General features: G+C 37.4%; 1 protein-coding gene across 1 annotated transcript; it reads left to right on the top strand.

Annotated features, from left to right (window-relative positions):
• The first annotated feature begins 469 nt into the window (after positions 1-469).
• On the top strand, positions 470-16,443 carry cry2 (cryptochrome circadian regulator 2). The gene is made up of 13 exons (XM_015019777.1): positions 470-772; positions 1,881-1,989; positions 4,259-4,401; positions 6,415-6,599; positions 8,452-8,540; positions 9,423-9,554; positions 10,236-10,361; positions 11,082-11,267; positions 11,474-11,625; positions 13,672-13,874; positions 14,958-15,038; positions 15,119-15,550; positions 15,889-16,443. The coding sequence occupies exons 1-12, from the start codon at positions 615-617 to the stop codon at positions 15,529-15,531; spliced, it is 1,977 nt and encodes a 658-aa protein (XP_014875263.1). The 5' UTR covers positions 470-614; the 3' UTR covers positions 15,532-15,550; positions 15,889-16,443.
• The last annotated feature ends 1,741 nt before the right edge of the window (positions 16,444-18,184 follow it).

The raw sequence follows: 18,184 nt of genomic DNA, 5'->3' as shown, positions 1-18,184 counted from the left end.
TGCTGATTTTCTCTGAGCTAGCGATACTTTGTAATTACTGGTAGATTGGCTTTTTTCTATGGTTGTTTGTAAATAGAGTAAAATAGTTTTGTCTTGTTTTTTAGCCTAATATTAAAATTAGTTTTATGTGAAACACGCTATTTGATGCTTAAATTTGTTTACCAAGGTTTGATGTATTTATTTATATAACTGAATCAAATTACCTTTATAAACTGTGCTATATAAATCACATGGCCCCTATAATAATGTGAACACAGCTGAAATGAGAGCCTTCATTTGTCTGTAACCCGCACTCTATCTCACCCCTATCTGCTCAACCCTACATCCGAGGCAAACAAAACGTGACACAGCTTGTCACCTTACTGCTTTTCTCTGCAGTCTGTCGACCCAGCCAATCACAGCAGCCCAGTTTTGTAATTCATCTTGACGTTTCTCCATTTGTCCAATCAGGGAGCAAGCCAACAACTAGGCACGCCCGCTGTTCAGTAAACCCCGGTTGTTGCTGCTGGTGAAGTTTTCTGAAGTCCCGCTGATGTCCTCGTTTGTCCCCGTTTTTCTGGATTAATGCTGACTTTCTGGTGGATTTTATTCTGATGGTGGAATAAGAGGGAAGCATGGTGGTGAATTCCGTGCACTGGTTCCGCAAAGGTCTTCGGCTGCATGATAATCCGGCACTGCAGGAGGCCCTTAACGGAGCGGACACGGTACGCTGTGTTTATGTCCTGGACCCTTGGTTCGCCGGAGCCGCTAACGTCGGGATCAACAGATGGAGGTCTGACATTTTTTGACATCATCTCATAAACCTTACAGTTACTTTGAATTGTTTCCAGGACATTATTTATGTCGTTCGGAGGGTTTATCAGGTCGAGGGTTCTTATGTTTTTATGTGCAGTCCTCAGAGTTAAGGCCTTGGCCTCCGCTCTGTTAGCTAAAACTAGCTCATAAGAAACTCCACAAACAAAAGTCACAATTTTAATTGATCCTCAAATATTACTTCAGTGTGTACGTTTACAGAAAAGCAATTTGATCCTTAATGTGACCTAATTAATTCGGGGCAATTCTGGGATTATTGTCAGATTGTTGCATTTCTACAGCAACATAAACCAATCTTCATTCGCAGGCACGTCTCAAAAATCAAGAAGCTAATTTATCTTACTAATTCAAATCAAACAGAGAAAATCGTAAGTAGGTTCATTACATTCACAGGGATATACTTCAACGCCTTTGTGCTAATTTTGATCATTAGGCCGTAAAGTAAATAAAAATAATCATCAATTTTATTTATAAAGCGCTTTAACACCAGTCACAGCTGAAGCAAAGTGCTGAATATCAGTAATAAGATTAAAAAAAGTGACAAAGATAAGCACGCAGTTTATTAAAAACTAAATTCAAAACAGAATCAAACAACTCAATTAAAGAGATGAAATCCATACCAGTAAAATCAAGTCTCAGTTGGGTTGAAGGCCAGTGAGTAAAAGTTATGTTGCTGGTTTTAAAAATGGAAATTTCAATTTTTACGAACAGTAGAATGTTGCAGAAGACTAATTAAAACACCTTTTTAAAATGCAAAATGGCTAATATGGGTTCAGGGATACAAAGAGCCTCCAGAAAATGATTGCCAAAGATGGTGGCTGTAAAGAGCGCTGGATGCAATAAATTAATGGAAAGTTGAGTGGAAGAAAAAAGGTAGACAATTGGGATAATTGCAAGTTTTCAGGACATAAACTACAACCTGGGCTCAATGATATTAGAATATACATCTCTGGAGTTCAAAGCCTGCTTTTTGTATCCATGGAGACAGTAAAGATCACATCAGGAGAAGCTTCGTAACAAATGAATCTCTGCAGCTGTGTGACATGTGATAATTTTTCTCTGTGGAGGTTTCTGTTGGAGTCTCTGGAGGACCTGGACAATAGTCTGAAGAAGCTCAACTCGAGGCTGTTTGTGGTCAGAGGTCAGCCCACCGAGGTCTTCCCGAGGCTCTTTAAGGTCGGTGTTCCTGCACATGTCATGTTCTCCACCAGGATCTCTGTGAATGTGGTGATTAAGCACCAACGTGTTTATTTGTAATGGGGAAATGCATTTGGACTAGGATGCATGTTATCAATTAATGAGTTAATCTAAAATTGATTGATCCTATTAATCGTCTAATTCATTGATAAACTGCCATTTTCTTAAGAACCTGAGGTCTTTTTTCTTGTTTCAAGAGTATCGACCGTCTGTCAGTAACATGAAGTTCTACATCTTATAGGCTAAATTAAAAAATACATTATTTTGTGTCGGCTGTATTAGATGCTCACTGAATAAAGAGAAAATGGTGGTTTCTCATATTTTTAAACTTAAATATATTTATAAAACATAAGAAAACGGGAAACTCAGGCTGCTGAAAGAGTAAAATATGTGAAATGCTTGATTCGTCATTAACACAAAGATATTCATACATAAACACCTTCTGTAGCTCCATGAATTGCATTAACTTATGAAATCCCATCATGTTTTTCCCATTATGTTAGAGTTTTTCTGTGTAATCTCCTCTGGGTTTGTGTCATCACATCCTCCTCACCTTCGTAGCACATCAGTAAATTTTTAATAACTAGACACGTGAATTTTGCCATTAAGGTGAAACTTAAATTAATGTGTTTGTCAAGTGATTATATTTCCAAACAGAACCGCATAAAAAGTGCATTTTTGTGTCCCAAACTGGACTCTGTTTGGGCCGTTTCTCCTTACAGTTTTGTCTGGCCGCCATCTTTATTCCTGTATCAAATGTGTGGCGCCTCTAAAGGATGACCAGTGGCGCCCTCTTCTGGATGGCGTCCAAACTACAACACTGAAAGGAGGTCTAAACGGGCGTTATTTGCTAGTTGATTGGAACTCATTTTAATGTAATAAACCATTAGTCGACAATAAAATTAATCTTTTTGCTGACAGAGCTTGCTGGACATTCTTTGGCTTGGAAGTTCTTGAAGAGTAAATCAATCAGATGTATTTTTGTTTTTTCTGCCATCCTCAGCCTCTTAGAACTGGCTTATCCACTTCTTTTGTTCTGGTTTACCAACGATGAGGCAGATTGAATACCTGTGGTGATGTTGGATGTGCTTGGAAGTTTATTTATGATCTAATGCTTTCTTCATGTCACAAATTTTCCTCTGCTGTGTAAATATACAGATTTATTTGTGTTCAAACTGTTTGTCATGGAATATGCAGCCAAATTATTTGAGAGAAAGTTTGCAGAGCATATCTAACATATTAAAAAGAAAATGGAGCTGGGTGTAATGCTAGTTTGGGATGTTGTCATTTGCAAAGCAGCCAATCCAGGAATCCCATTCATTTTCCTTTGCACTGATTGGTTGAACCCTCCATTGGAGATGAGGAAGACTGTGGATGTTAGCTCCTGCAGTTGTCCTAAGACGGTTTCTACTGTGTTTGTTAATGCATATTAAGGTATATTTGGAGTTTGAACTATTAAAGGGGTTTTATATCAAGTCTGAAGTATTCATGGATTTGAGCAACTCCTAACCCCCATATATACCAGGAGTCCATTGTAATCTTATTTTTGTAGAAATGTGTCTGTAAATCAGGGCCTGGCCAGTTTGTCTAGTCAAGAAATAAAACAATAAAAGTGAAACAGATGATCTACATTTTTCATGTCCTTCATCTTTGTTTCGATTGTTTGTTGTGTATAATTACAACTAGAACAGGAAATGGCTCACTCTTTTGTTTTTAGTCAAGCTTAATAAATGGGAACACCCAAGTCTGCTGTTTATGTTTGTGGTCCTATTTACGTTCCAATTAAACTGATAATGAAACGGTGGTTGAGACATCGCCCCTGTCTTTCTCTTCCACTGCTTTTTGCCGTCATCTTGATCTTTCTCTTTGTCATCTTCAACTAAATCATGATCTTTGTCTTAATCTAAATCACCTTGTCATCATTTAAATCTAAGCCACCATATTTGTCTCCATCTGAATTATCATCTTTGTCTCAACTAAACCATCCTCATTGTCTTTGTCTTTATTTAAATCTTCATCTAAATCTTTGTTTTGATCTAAATTATCATCTTTGTCTTCATCTAAATCTTTATCTTTGTCTTAATCTAAGTCTTCGTTTTCATCTTCGTCTAAATGATGAACACCACATAAAAACATACAGACATATATTTATGAAAAATCTTATTGATTTAGCTGCATTTCTTTCTTTCTTCATTCGGTTTTATTTATTCTTTCCACAAACCTTTGCTCCTGTTTCGTCCCACTTCAGGAATGGAGCGTGACCCGGCTGACGTTCGAATACGACCCGGAGCCTTACGGGAAGGAGAGGGACGGCGCCATCATCAAGATGGCCCAGGAGTTTGGAGTGGAGACGGTGGTCAGGAACTCGCACACCCTCTACAACCTGGACAGGTCTGAGATTCACAGTGAGATTCAGCTTCCACAAGCAAGGGGTATCATTTAAAGGAGATGGTTTTATGAGGAAAAGGAGATTAAATTAAAAAATTCTCTTTATTTCCCATGGAATGAGCTTCTCGTGTCTCCACAGAGTTTTTAATAACTGCTGATCTGAGACAGGTCTTTTTTCTTCTGGTAGTTTAAACTAAAAACAACTTCTATCCTAAAGTAATGTATGGATAAAGAAATATTTTTTAGCACTTTTAGAACAACTGATGATGATATTCGTGTATTTTCATCACAGACCTGGGCACTTGCTAAAAGAAAAGAGAGAAACTGTAGAGATTTTAATAAAATAGGAACTTTAGTATATATCTAGAGGAGTTCAAGTGCTGTCAGACTTATTCTCAGGAATTACAATCTGAGATATTAATCTCATGTCCATGCATCACTATCTATAACACCTGATGGTGTCATTTAGAAAATAAATCATTTTCATATTATTTAAAGACTGGAGATCGGCCAGAAAATTGCAACCGTACGCAGCTACAAATTGGAGCTTTATCGTGGTAAAATCTGTAACTTTGGGTCTTTCTGGCTGCATCTGACATTCTTAATGAAGCATGGTAGCTTAATGTAATGTAATTTAACACTATATTCAAAATCAGAACTCATTTTATTCTCATTGTTCACAAAAGAAAGTTTAAAAAAAATAGCAGTTTTTAAAGTCAAGTCAAATAATTGAATAAAATAATAAGTATATCTCAATAAATATAAAAATATGGTAGAAACACATAAATAACTGGGATGTTAAGAAAAATTTAACTTATAGAAATTTATTTTATAGATAAATTTTGGTCAAATATTCTGAGTCACAGCTAAAGTGAATCTCCAGAGTGTCAGACTTGGTGGAGCCCCCAGTGGCCGGCTGCTGCCACTGCAGGTCACATACTGCACCCATGTGCGCGGATAAGTGGGTTTTAACGAGTGAGAGTGAAGAACTTTCTCCATGCCTCTCTGCGCTGCTGCATGACCAGTGTAGCGTTATGTAACCAGCGGATTACCGCCGGCCTGTGTGTTAGTGTACCAGCTGGGTGAAGCTGGGCTTTGTGCGTTCCAGCGTTGTGAAAATGCGCTCATTCAGAGCGGACCCAGCCAATGGGACGCCATCCCTGCTGCAGATCCTGAGCAGGTTGTGTAAGAAGGAAACTTAAAAAAGTCCACAGGGCAGCTGATCCGTTTAAAACTGAGACTGCAGCAGCCAGACGGGCTGATGAAAACACAGATTGGTTCTGATTCACTCAGATGTTCTTCATTAAGCGCAGGGTGGAGCTGCTCTGAAACTGGGCATAAAATGCTAAACAAAGGCATAAAACAAATAAAATTAAAAAGGTTATTTGTATAAAAAAAGACATTTCAAAGTGCTTTACATCATAAAAACACAAAAATGCAAAGTCACGGAACACACAGTCATTAACTGAAGCATTACATTTTGTCAAATGTAACATCAAAATGTTAATTAATGTTTTACTAATAATGTATCAACAGGTGGGGTTTTATTCTAGATTTAAGGAACCTTGTGCAAAATAAATTCCTTATTTGATAAGTTTTGTTCTAGATTTTAAAAATAAAATCTCAAAATCTTTGAAATGGTTTAAACAGTTCACTTCAGAAATGTAAAGCCAGTTTTAGCATCACATAGCTCCATTATTGTGGACACAGATAGCAAAACTTTTTGAACTGAAATTCCCTAAATGTCAATAAAAACGTTGCAGGAAAAAAATCTACAAAATGTAGTCTGGAAAGTAGCTTTTTTAAGTTCTACCAATAAATAAATTACTGTTCAGCAAATATAGTTTCTGTAGTTTTAATTGTTTACCATGGAAGATAACCGAAAATAAACCTCAGTCTGTGCTTTAATGACTCTCTATAATTCATGAGTTTCAGTTTCCAGGTTGAATTCCTGGAATAAACCGACTTTAAATGCATCAGAGATGTAATCCTCCTCTGCTGTTTTCATCCCTGCAGGATAATCGAGATGAACAACAACAACCCGCCTCTGACCTTTAAACGCTTCCAGACCATCGTGAGCCGACTGGAGTTGCCTAGGAGACCTCTGACTCCCGTCAGCCAGCAACAGATGAACCGATGCCTCGGCAAAATCTCTGACAACCACGACCAGCTGTACAGTATACCTTCACTGGAGGAGCTGGGTAAGCATCTCCAGATCCACCTGCAGCTTTTTAATCCACATTAAATTAAAACAAATGATAACACGGCTTCTGCTCTGTGGTTATCGGGTCAAAGGTATTCAATCATTCATTTAAATATGAAAGCATGTAAACATTATTCTAAGTAAAACATGTTTTGTACATATTTTTGCTGACTTATGAGGACAGTACCATTAGGCCTGTCGGAATAAATTGGTTGTTTTGTTTATTCACTTGGGATTTTTAAAGTTTAATGTTTATTGGTCTTTGAGAATATGTTCTTACTATATCACTTAAACTACTATAATTAATATTTGATTATCAAAACGCACAAAAATATCTAATTTTAAAGACGTGCAATCTCACCTTTCCTTTGTTTTCTGAGCAATAACTTATTGCCTTACTGGGAACATTTTATGACATCACTGACTCAGACACTTCATTGCATTATTGTGAAGTTATTGGAGTAATCACTCCTATTTTTGATGAATTCATGCTGAATTGATGTTGGAGTCGCTCTCTTACGCCGTTTCTGTTTGTTTTTCTCTTGGTTGACTTTTGTTCAGTTCTTCGGCTGAGTTGTTGCTTTTTCAAACAATTACTCCTGGTTTTGGTTGCTGTGCAGCTAGAAAAATTTTGGCTCCAACTTCATTACTGTTGGGCAGTTGTGATCTGTAACCATGGCAACAGGCTATCTTTACAACTGGAAGTAGCTGATTAGCGTCTCAGAAGCTCAAATAATATTTCAACTATGACAAAGAAGGAGGAAATTTAAATCTTTCCTTCAATCCATCATAGCGGACAAAAATTATATCCCTTACTCCAACATCTCGAGAATGTTGAGATTTAAAAAGGGGAAGCAAAAGCAAACGAGGTTGGTTAGCAGAGTTTGCCTTCATCTGATGGGATCTTCCAGGACATATTATGGTTTCATGTCCTCCCTGCTGTCTGGAAATCGAGCTGTTTGCATGTCGTGACAGTCATGTCAACTGTCTTCAGTCAGAGGCCTCTGCAGAGTCGTTGCAACACTGACTGCTACTGAAGATCCCTCCTGGCCACAGCATCTCCATCGACAATGACTCTTTGAAGATACAAACTACGACAACATTTAAATTCCAGTTGGGATGAAGAAAACATTTTTGAATTTAATTTTAAAAAATGAATCCAGGATTGGAACGTCTCAAAGTTTATTTTTTTAAATGATTTTTAAGAAGTTTGTATCTTGAGGTTCTTTGAAAGTCAGTCAAGCTTGTTTTACAGGTTTATTATAGAGAATTATCCCTCCAAATATATTTATATCTTATAAAGTACAAAAATATAGAATAAAAAGAAAATTTTCAGGGCCTTTGTTATATTCTGATGGTTCACTGTTGCTCTTTACTTTATTTATATAAATAAATAAATATGCTAAATGTTCTTATTTTTACAAATGTTATGATTAAGATCATAAAAGAAACGGATAAAAAGAAAAGGATCTAACTGTGAGCCCTGTGGAACGCCAAAGGAGAATTTAAAGCAGTAGTTTTGACAATAAATTAATTATGAACCGATATAAATCTTAGAAACCATTAAATAAATGTGACTGTAGTTTATCTTGGACCCTTAAAATATTATGATTTTTAATGTAAACACAAAAAGCTTTTTTCTATTCATTTTTAACACTTTGTGTGTGGATCTTGAATCCGCAAACAAGCTGTAGAGTGTGGAAATAAATGATCTGCTTACCAAAATGTTTGATATCTTGCTTTCTTTAATCATTTTTCCATTTAAAACCTTGGTTCCCTGCTTCTAGAGAGCTTTATTTTGCTTTATTGGACTACTGTTTTAACTTGATTTGATTTAAATGTGTGTGCAGGTTTCAGGACGGCGGGGTTACCTCCAGCTGTGTGGCGGGGAGGAGAGTCGGAGGCTTTGGACCGACTGAGCAGATACCTGGACAAAAACGTAAAACTGACACTAGATCCGAGCGGCAGGACATTAACGCTTGTTTTGGTGGTTAAATCCTGAGCGCCTGCTTTCGATTTGTGTGAAAAACCCCGATAATAATAACGTAACGAATCAGGATAAAGATGAATACACCTTAAAGTAATTTTTACAAAACTACGTAAAAATCATTTGGAAGACAAGAAATGTAATTAAAAAAAAAACTAAAATTGAAAAGAATTTTCAACAATTGGCTAATAACGTAATATTAAGCAAAAAATCTGTTTTTATTTTATTTATTATTTGTTGATTTTATTTTATTGACAGAACAAAATGTGTATAAAAACTTTAGAGCGAAAACTGAAAAAATGGTTTTGCACATAAGCCTTATTTGTCTATTCATTTATTTTAAAAAGCATCCAATTTTCTATTTTTGTTTATTTATTTTTTTTTTACTTCATTTTTGAAAAAATAGAAAATATTTTATTTTGTTCTCAGGAATAAGAACAAAATTTCTTGGAAAACTATTGCTGAAGTAAAATCTTATATTTTATTTATTTAATTTTTACCCAGTTTAGCAGGATTAGTCCTCCATAAAAATCCACAGAATGAGCAGCATCAGTGTGAGATTATTTACTGAGACGTTTCACTTTTATATGTCACTGTTATAAACTCTAACTTCAATAAGTTCATTTAATATTGGAAATGTTTTTTTCTGTTTTAGTGAAAAACAGAAACTCCTGAAGCTGCAGAACTGATAAATACTGTAGATTTATTAAGCTTTAATCAGTAACTTTTTAAAAAGCAGAGTTTTATTAAACTACTTTTAGTATCTCAGCGTCTGATTGGAGTCACATCTGTCGTTCCGCTGACCGGTTCACACCTGTGCGTCTGTCTCCTCAGGTGTGGGTGGCCAACACTCGGGTGAAGACTTGCTCTCTGTACGCCAGCCCCACAGGCCTCAGCCCCTACCTGCGCTTCGGCTGCCTGTCCTGCAGGGTGCTGTACTACAACCTCAGAGAGATCTACATGAAGGTACTGAGAACACACACAGCTTCTGTCCAAAACTAAACACAACTGTGAGAAACGTCCTTTTTACTGTTTTACAGACAGCTGTTTCTGTTTCTGGCAACAAGCAGAAACAACCAATCAGAGCCAGAGAACAATCTCAATTGTACATGAGCATGATTGACAGCATTCAAGCCCTTCTCCTGGATCTGATTGGCTGTTTTTTCTGTAGCTAACACTGGGAGAAGGCAGAGGACTTAGATTTTTATCTGACACATGATGACACTTTTAACAAAAATGTAAGAAACATATTTTTATAAAAGTTACAAACTGCAGTTTTAAAGCAGAGATATTGTGAATAAACACAAATTATGCAGTTATAGTTATCCACCATTTGGGCATTTTTACGTTTTCTTCGTCTCTGGAAACTTTTACACTGGACTAAAGAGTCATACTTTATGGTAAAATAGAAATTCTGAATAGAACTTTGGCAACTGTGGTTGTTTAATTTGTGTTTGTTTTGACGTTGGTCTTAAATTTTATTCGATGTGTCATAAAAATGCCTTAAAGTCTTCAGCCTAACTTGCCCTAAGCAGTTAAGAATTGTGTAAAAAGTGGTTTGGACAGGAAGGTGGTTGAATATTCCCGTTTTGATCCAGAACCAAACGTAATCTTCGTCTCTGTGGGTTTGCTCCTCCTCCTCCTCAGCTCTGTAAGCGCAGCAGTCCTCCGCTGTCCCTGTACGGCCAGCTGCTGTGGAGGGAGTTCTTCTACACCGCCGCCACCAACAACCCAAACTTTGACCGCATGGAGGGAAACCCCATCTGCGTGCAGGTGAGCGTGAGTCGGGTCTGTTTGAAATCCTTGAAAATGCTTAAATTTTCAATTTGGTGTTTTCAAGGTTTGGAAAGTGCTTGATTTATCCATCAAGTCCTTGAAAGTACTTGATGTTCAAACTGAAGAGTTTTGATTAAAAGCATAAATTTTGAAAACGTTACTTACAGTTGAAACCAGATCATCTCTATACACCTACTACAGGTGTATAAAGATGCATATTTCTATTTGCTAATTGCCAAAAAATTTGGTGAGAACATTTTTTGAGAATTTATTTGGGCAACTTTCTTTGCATATTGAGTTTTAAGCATTTAATTTGGGCATAAAGGTAATTTACCTTAACATAATTTGTTTGTATTGTTTCAGTTTGATAAATATTTCTTATTATTAATGACTTAATGATCTGTGTATCTTATTCATGTTTTTGTGTTTGTTTTAATTTAGTATTTTGTTCTCAGGCCAGCCAGGTGTGTGAGACAACTATTTCAAAAAATGTAATTTTGTTCAGTTTATCTTCTCCCTGCTGCAGAATGTAGAATATTATTGCAGAATAAAATGGTGAATAGAAAATGTCTTTTTCTCAGTTCATTTGTTTTTATATCCAGTACTGAAAGTTTGAAAACGTACCTTGAAAATGCTTGAAAAGTGTACGAGGGGCATTAATGTTTACTCTGCAGCTCCACCGCAGAGATTAATGCTTATTTACCTGATTGTCAATAGATCCCATGGGACCAGAACCCAGAGGCGCTGGCCAAGTGGGCCGAGGGACGGACCGGCTTCCCCTGGATCGACGCCATCATGACTCAGCTGAGGCAGGAGGGCTGGATCCACCACCGGGCGCGGCACGCCGTGGCCTGCTTCCTCACCAGAGGCGACCTGTGGATCAGCTGGGAGAGCGGGATGAAGGTCGGACTGTCATGCGCTACACATGCGCCGTTGCTAATCATCGATCGGTGGTCAGGAAAATGACACAATTATGCAGACTATCAGAAAAAGGCACACAATGTCAATATATTGACAAATTGATAACCAGGTCCAAGGTATCACATTTTACAAGTCGATGACTTTAGTTTAAGCCGACTGACGGTGTGTTGTTGTTGTTTTTCCTGCAGGTGTTTGAGGAGCTGCTCCTGGACGCCGACTGGAGCGTGAACGCCGGCAGCTGGATGTGGCTGTCCTGCAGCGCCTTCTTTCAGCAGTTCTTTCACTGCTACTGTCCCGTGGGCTTCGGGCGGAGGACCGACCCGTCCGGAGACTACATCAGGTCAGCTTAGCGCCCGCTTGCACGCCCGACTGACTGCAGGCTTACACGCATTTCTGGCTTTCTTTGGTGTCAGATCTGCTAATTCACCGGTATGAGATACTACAACTGGGTGATATGTATGGAACTAAATTGGGGCCATACATACGTTTCAAAACTTTTTTTTATTTTTTCAGATTCAAACTTGTTTTTTTTTTTTTCAATTTCAAATGTTTTTTTTTTTTTCTCTTTTGAACAAACTTTACGGCCCCAACTTAACTCCATATATATGGTTTAAAACCAAAATATTAGATTACCTAATTTTTTTCCCTCTCACTTTTATATAAAAAAAATAAAATACAGATGACTTGTAAAAGTGCTTTTTATTTGATTGGTGGGACTTCAGGATTTTTGTTTAATTATGAGAATGTGGTCATATCAGCAGAAAAAGGATGCAATTTTACCTGAAAACAAAAACGTCTTAAAATTTCAAGAAAAAGTTGTTTTAATGAGAAAAGGGATTTGATAAACCTGGGTTTGTGTGGTTCTTTCTTCAAAATAGACACAGGTGGACTTTATAAGCAGTTTGATCCTTTCAAAGCCCTAAAACTGGTAATAATTTGATGCTGATGTGGTAAAAGATTAACTATTTCTGTTAATCTGCAAATGTATTTTTTGTGTTGGAATTCTCATAAAATTAATAGTCTGTTCTCATAATATTATGAATGTGTTCTCATTATACTATGACTTTATTCTCATAATATTAAAAAAATGTTAACCTATCCCTAATATTTTGTCATAGAGTCGACCTGAATTCAAATTCCAAATAAATAGAAGCTGATAAAAACGGTTTTCAAGCAAAATGGCAGCTCAATCACTCTGAACTATGGAAACTCAAAGAGTTCATTGGGTGGAAAATGTTCTTATTTTCTAAAAATTAAATAATCAAAACCAAAATTTAACTTAATTGATAAAACTGATTCATCGCCCAGTCCTAACAGATATTTAAACCTTAGAAAATGGAACATTTTTGTTCTTTTCACAATAAAAGCACTCCTGGTTTTATGCATGCATCAAGGATAAAACAAGAGCTGAGAAGGTGTAAATCCAACAGCAAATGGAGAAACTGATAGATTATCATCATTTCTGCTTCACTGCATTTGACCTTAAATCTTATCAGTTTTGCTGAATTTAAAACAAGGAATGTTGGTTTACAGACGAAGAACGGAGCGAATCGAGAGCAAACTGACAGATTTCAGTCTCAGATGGCCAGTGTAGCTCAGGTTGTGTCGTTCTGTCTGTGTATGAAGGATGCACTTCCTGTACCAACTGCTTGACTTCAGGAAGTGTGGTGAATTTCAAGCACAGATTTCAAACCACAGCTCTGCAGCACTCAGCTCGAGCTGTGCACCAGCATACGGTACCGGATCGCTTTAAAGGACAAATTCTTCACCGTCAGCAAATTCTCTCAAATGTTAAATTTGATCAATCGATGGAGAAGTAAACTACAGAAGCAGAAAGCAGTAAAAATGTATGGTAGTTGCCTACACAGTGGGGTTGGGTTACACTGTAAAAACACAAACAGATGCAGAGCTGACGTAATACTGCAGGAAGACTTTGGTCCAAGATTCTGGACATTAGGGCTGGACAATGTTAAACAGTTATATTATTGGGACCTGCCATAGCAATGCAAGTGCATTGGAGGCTAGTAGAGAATGGAGTTAGCCAATGTTGGTTATCATTCTAGTGACAGCCCACATGCTAATGGTAGCATTTCAAGCTAGAATAAGTGTTCATCTATTCTCTTATAGAAAAGATAAACATCACACTGAATGGAGTAAGTGCATATTAGTCAACATGCCAGCGACAGCCCAGATGTTAATGGTAACTGAAGATAATTTTAGCACATTTTTATAGAAAAGCTAAACCCCATTTACTGAATGGAGTAAGTCAATGTTAGCCGATGTTCTAGTGATAGCCCAGATGCTGAAGATAGCATTTAAGCTAAAATTAGTGTTTTAGCTGATTTTAATAAAATTACTAAACTTGACATACTGATTCGTCCTGCAGACGTTACATTCCCATCCTGAAGGACTTTCCGAACCGCTACATCTATGAGCCGTGGAACGCCCCGGAGTCTCTGCAGAAGGCGGCGAACTGCGTGGTGGGAGTGGATTACCCCAAACCGATGATAAACCACGCAGAGGGCAGCCGGCTCAACATCGAGCGCATGAAGCAAGTTTACCAGCAGCTGTCCCATTACAGGGGACTCAGTAAGTACAGTTCTGACCTGCTGTGGCGCCCCCTAAAGGGAGCAACGAGGAGATGTTTAAACTGCTGGTGTCCAAACTCTTTGGCTTCTGGGCCGAAATCAAGCTGAAGGTACTTGAGGCCAATGAAATGTTTTTTTTTTTTTATTATTAAAATTGCCAATATATATATATATTTTTTTACTTCAATTTCCTTTAATTTCAAAATATTTTAATGAAATAAAAAGTGTATCTTGTAGACAGAGGATTTCTAAATCACTGTAGACCAAAACCAAAAATTATCACATGTTTTCTGTAATACAGAAAAGCATCAAATTTCCCCAAAATTTCTTTCAACTGTTTTTTGTTTTGTTTTTTGTTCCGTTAGCCTATGAAGTCCTAAATGTCTTTGTGTCAGATTTTGAAGGAATCCTCTGATCGTAGATTAAACAGCAGGAGGTTTAAAGGGGACCTATTATGCAAAACTGACTTTTAGCGTGTTTTTATACTTTCCTTTGGGTCTCAACTGCTTCTATAAACAACCCAAGCATTTAACAAAAACATTGAGTTGTTTTTTTAGCAATAAGTTAATGTATTCTGGTGTCTGAAAAACGAGCCATTTCAAAAACCTCCCAATTGTTGAGTCACACTGTGTTACCTAGCAACTGGAGCAGAGTTCCATCTGTTACCTAGCAACCCAAGCTGAGCTCCAGCATGTTTGGTCAGCTATTTTATGACTGTATGTGCTGTACAGTGGCTGTGCTTTGTTGTTTTGTTGTTTACTTATCATTCAGAAACCAGTTGTATTATTTTTGGTTGTGCAGGAGGCTCTACTAACGTTTTTCAAAGCTATACCCTTGTAAAATTATGCATCGTTTTGAAGCCTTTTTCATGTCAGTGTTAACTTTGAGCTGGGGGCCGTGGCCAGCAGCTGCTTATTTTGATTGAACGTGACAGGAGTCCCTAAAACAGCTCAGAACTGACTAGACTAAAATCTGATTATCTAAGTATTTATTACATTTTGTGCAAAAAATGTAATAAATGCCGTAACTTGTTCAATGAAACATAAATGATCATCTTTAATTAAATAACATATCTGTGTTCTAGGCCTTCTGGCATCGGTACCGACGATCCAGGAGGAAGCAGAGCCGCCGATGACAGACGAGTCTCAGACCAGCAGCGGACCCGGTACGGTAAAGTTTTCTTCCTCAGACGTGGAAAATGTTTTCAAACGGTCTGAACTCTGATTATTCCCTCCCCTCTCCCAGATTCTCCTCCCAGAGTTCTCGCCGACATCGAAGCAGCCGTCTGCCTGATGGCTCCAGATTCCTCCACCTCGGCGCCGGTTCCGGACCAGGACAACGTGTCGCTCCATCGGCTGTTCCAGGATCACTGCACCTCCTCGGGCCAACCGTCGTCTCCTGCCTCCAGTCCACCCCAAAGCCCCGCACCTCGATCCAAACCCGGCTCTCCCTCCTCCTCCTGCCCCTCACCGTCCGCCAGCCCGTCCTCGCTGCCCCCGAGAAGGAAAGGCGTCGCCCACAAGGGCCGGCGAAGCCAAAGACGGAGAGAACGTCCGTCCTGCCCGATGGCAACAGAGGAGGAAGAGGAGGAGATGATGCAGGAGGAGGTGGATGAAGAGAGGATGGAGGAAGAGGAGACGGCAGCAGCGCAACAGTGACATCAGGTGGACAGACAAGGTAGTTACCAGGATTTTAATAGTTTGGGGTTTTTCATTTTGGTTCAGTTTTATTTTATTGGCTTTTTGGGCTCTCAAACTCATTTTCATTTTGGGCCAAATCCGGGTCATAAATATTCTTAAAGGTCTGGTTGTGCCAGAATAAAACCCAAAAACAAACTGTTAAAATATTATGAAATAAATATTATTCATTAGTCGTGAATTTTATATTTCTCCTGGTGTGAAGGACTCGGATCCATATGAAACGGAGCAGAACTGTAACTGTATTTCTTTATTATAGACACATCTCCAACTTGTTTTGTGGATAAACTGATTGTTTTCACTCTCTTGTCTCTTCAGGTGCGGTTTCTGAGAACAATCTTTTTATTTCCTCCATCCAGCTGGAAACTAAGGAACACTCCTTTGGATCTGATGATCCAACGAATGGAAGAGGAGCAGCACATTAAAACCCCAGTTAACCCAAATCGGGACAGAAACTGCAAACAGGCTGCTGTCTGGTCTAAAACCTTATTGAGGCCATATAATGTATGTAAGATGAATTATGTGTTTTTTGTACAGCTCCACCTTTTGTTTTCTAAGGATGTCATCAGATCAGAGTGTCTCTCTGATCATGGACTTCATTTGAAGGTGGAAGTCATTTGATCCTTCAGATGGCATCAGGACTGTCTCCTGTGATTCAGGTTTATGTTTATACTCCCCTTGTAACAGTTTGATCCATTCTGAAAAACCAGTAACAATTTAAAGGGTTTAAATTTTTCTACAGTGTAATTCAAAGCGTTCAGGATGAGCACTGTCCAGGTCTGCAGAGGCTTCATATTCAGTCGTGAGTGTGACGTGTTTAACATCGAGTTCAGGCGTCGTCAGACCCCCTAAAAAAATATGAATTAGTTAAAACATGAAAGAAAATCAAACAAAAATTTATACTCATCTGCTGCCACAAAATGAAATAACATAATTTAATGTTCTGTTTTTTAAAAGATCAAAATTCAACCTTTGTAATTGTTTCTGATGAGAAACTTCAGTTATAGTTTTTTTTATTATTCTAGAAAAATTATTTTTCTGAAAAATTATTTCTGAAAATATTTATTCTGAAATAATGTAATTATTTTTTTATTCTTTTTCTGAAATAATATTCCAGAAAATAATTTTGGAAACATAATTTTTGGAAATTATTTTTTTGAAAATAATTTCAGAAAAATATTTGTTTTCTGAATACAATTTTTTATTTTGATTCTTAGAAACTGAATGTGGCACTCCACTTTTGTCATTTTTAGCATGAAAGTTTTAATGACACCTTTAATTCTTTTTTTAACAGAAACTTCTTTGAGTTTTAATTACTAGTTTTAAAAATTAAAGCACATTAGTACTTCTATTAAACTTGGTTAGTGTAAGGTTTTTCTTTTAAAGAACATCGTAATTTTTGTTGCAAGCAATTGACTTAAAGATTTTTTAAACCAGTTGAGCTGAAAAAACAACTCAGAAAAGTTAGGAAACTGTCCAGCTTTTATTAATACGAAGAAAATGCCACTTTGCTTCATTAAATATTGCATGTATAATTATGTGTTTTTAAGTTGAAAAAACAATATGGCTCCTCAATACTTTAGACTCTGTGATTCTGTCCCATGTTGCAAAACGTTTGGACTCCCCTCCCTCAGAGCCCATTTAATGTCAATGATAGAAATTAGAGTTTCTAACAAACTCATCAGCAGAACTTCGTCCTGCAGCCTGAACCCGATGTTGCACTTCACTGACTTCTTGTTTCTGGATGAATCTGTTGTTGAATGTTTAAATCCACTTCATTCTATTCTGTTCTTGGGAACTCTTTGTTTATATGTAGATATTAAAAGTGAATATTTTAGGAATAGCTGATATTTTTGCCAGCAGTTAGAGAACCCAACCAGATCCTGTAGATCCTGTAGACGTTCTGCAGGCCGGGAAACATGAAGGTAAATCGTTGCATCTTTTTGAGCAACCTGACTCTATAGAGTAAAAATGATTTCTTGTTCTTCACTCTAATTTATCTGTTTGTATATAAAATATATAAAGCACTCAGCTGTGTGCTTGGATTCTTTTTGTTTGAGGGTTTTACTTGGGTCCACTAGTCTGGTCAGTGGGAATCGTTAGAAAAAATCAGAAGGAAGATTAAATCAGTTATTTTATTGTATTCAGACCATAAAAACATTAGGAATTCACACTTTTTATTCACAAAATTAGTTTTGTTTAAAAATAATTAATATTATTGATCCACAGTCACCCAAAACAAACATAACACTCAAAAATAACAAGTACCAAAAAAACTTGTTAAAACAGTTCGGTTCGGTCCGTGTTGAATTAACAACAATGTGGCTGAAAAAGTCATATTTTTCTGCTCGGCACTTCTCTCTTTGCAGTGGAGGACGGTTGCTTACCGCACAGACCATTTCCGGTAAGCTTCAGCTGCTGCGTTTCGTACGTCATGGCCAAACGTTAGCAGGTAAAAAAAATGAAGACAAGAATGGGTAACACTTTATTTGAAGGGGCTTGAATAAGACTGACATGACACTCATAAACATGACATAACACCTGTCATGAACATGAATAAGCCTTCATGAATATTTATAACTGTTGTCATAAAGCGTCATTCGGTAAATTATGA

This window comes from Poecilia latipinna, unplaced genomic scaffold (genome assembly GCF_001443285.1).
Source record: "Poecilia latipinna isolate Pla-1442-1.1 unplaced genomic scaffold, P_latipinna-1.0 Scaffold2481, whole genome shotgun sequence".
NCBI classification, from domain to species: domain Eukaryota; kingdom Metazoa; phylum Chordata; class Actinopteri; order Cyprinodontiformes; family Poeciliidae; genus Poecilia; species Poecilia latipinna.
Note: the sequence above shows the minus strand (reverse complement) of the source record. Positions and strands in the feature narration are given on the sequence as shown.

Bases quoted from the DNA above. Each gene is read 5' to 3' on its own strand.
- cry2 (XM_015019777.1), top strand. From the start codon at position 615: ATGGTGGTGAATTCCGTGCACTGGTTCCGCAAAGGTCTTCGGCTGCAT. The intron at 1,990-4,258 runs GTCGGTGTTCCT...GTCCCACTTCAG, and splicing joins TCTTCCCGAGGCTCTTTAAG to GAATGGAGCGTGACCCGGCT. The intron at 11,268-11,473 runs GTCGGACTGTCA...TTTTTCCTGCAG, and splicing joins GCTGGGAGAGCGGGATGAAG to GTGTTTGAGGAGCTGCTCCT.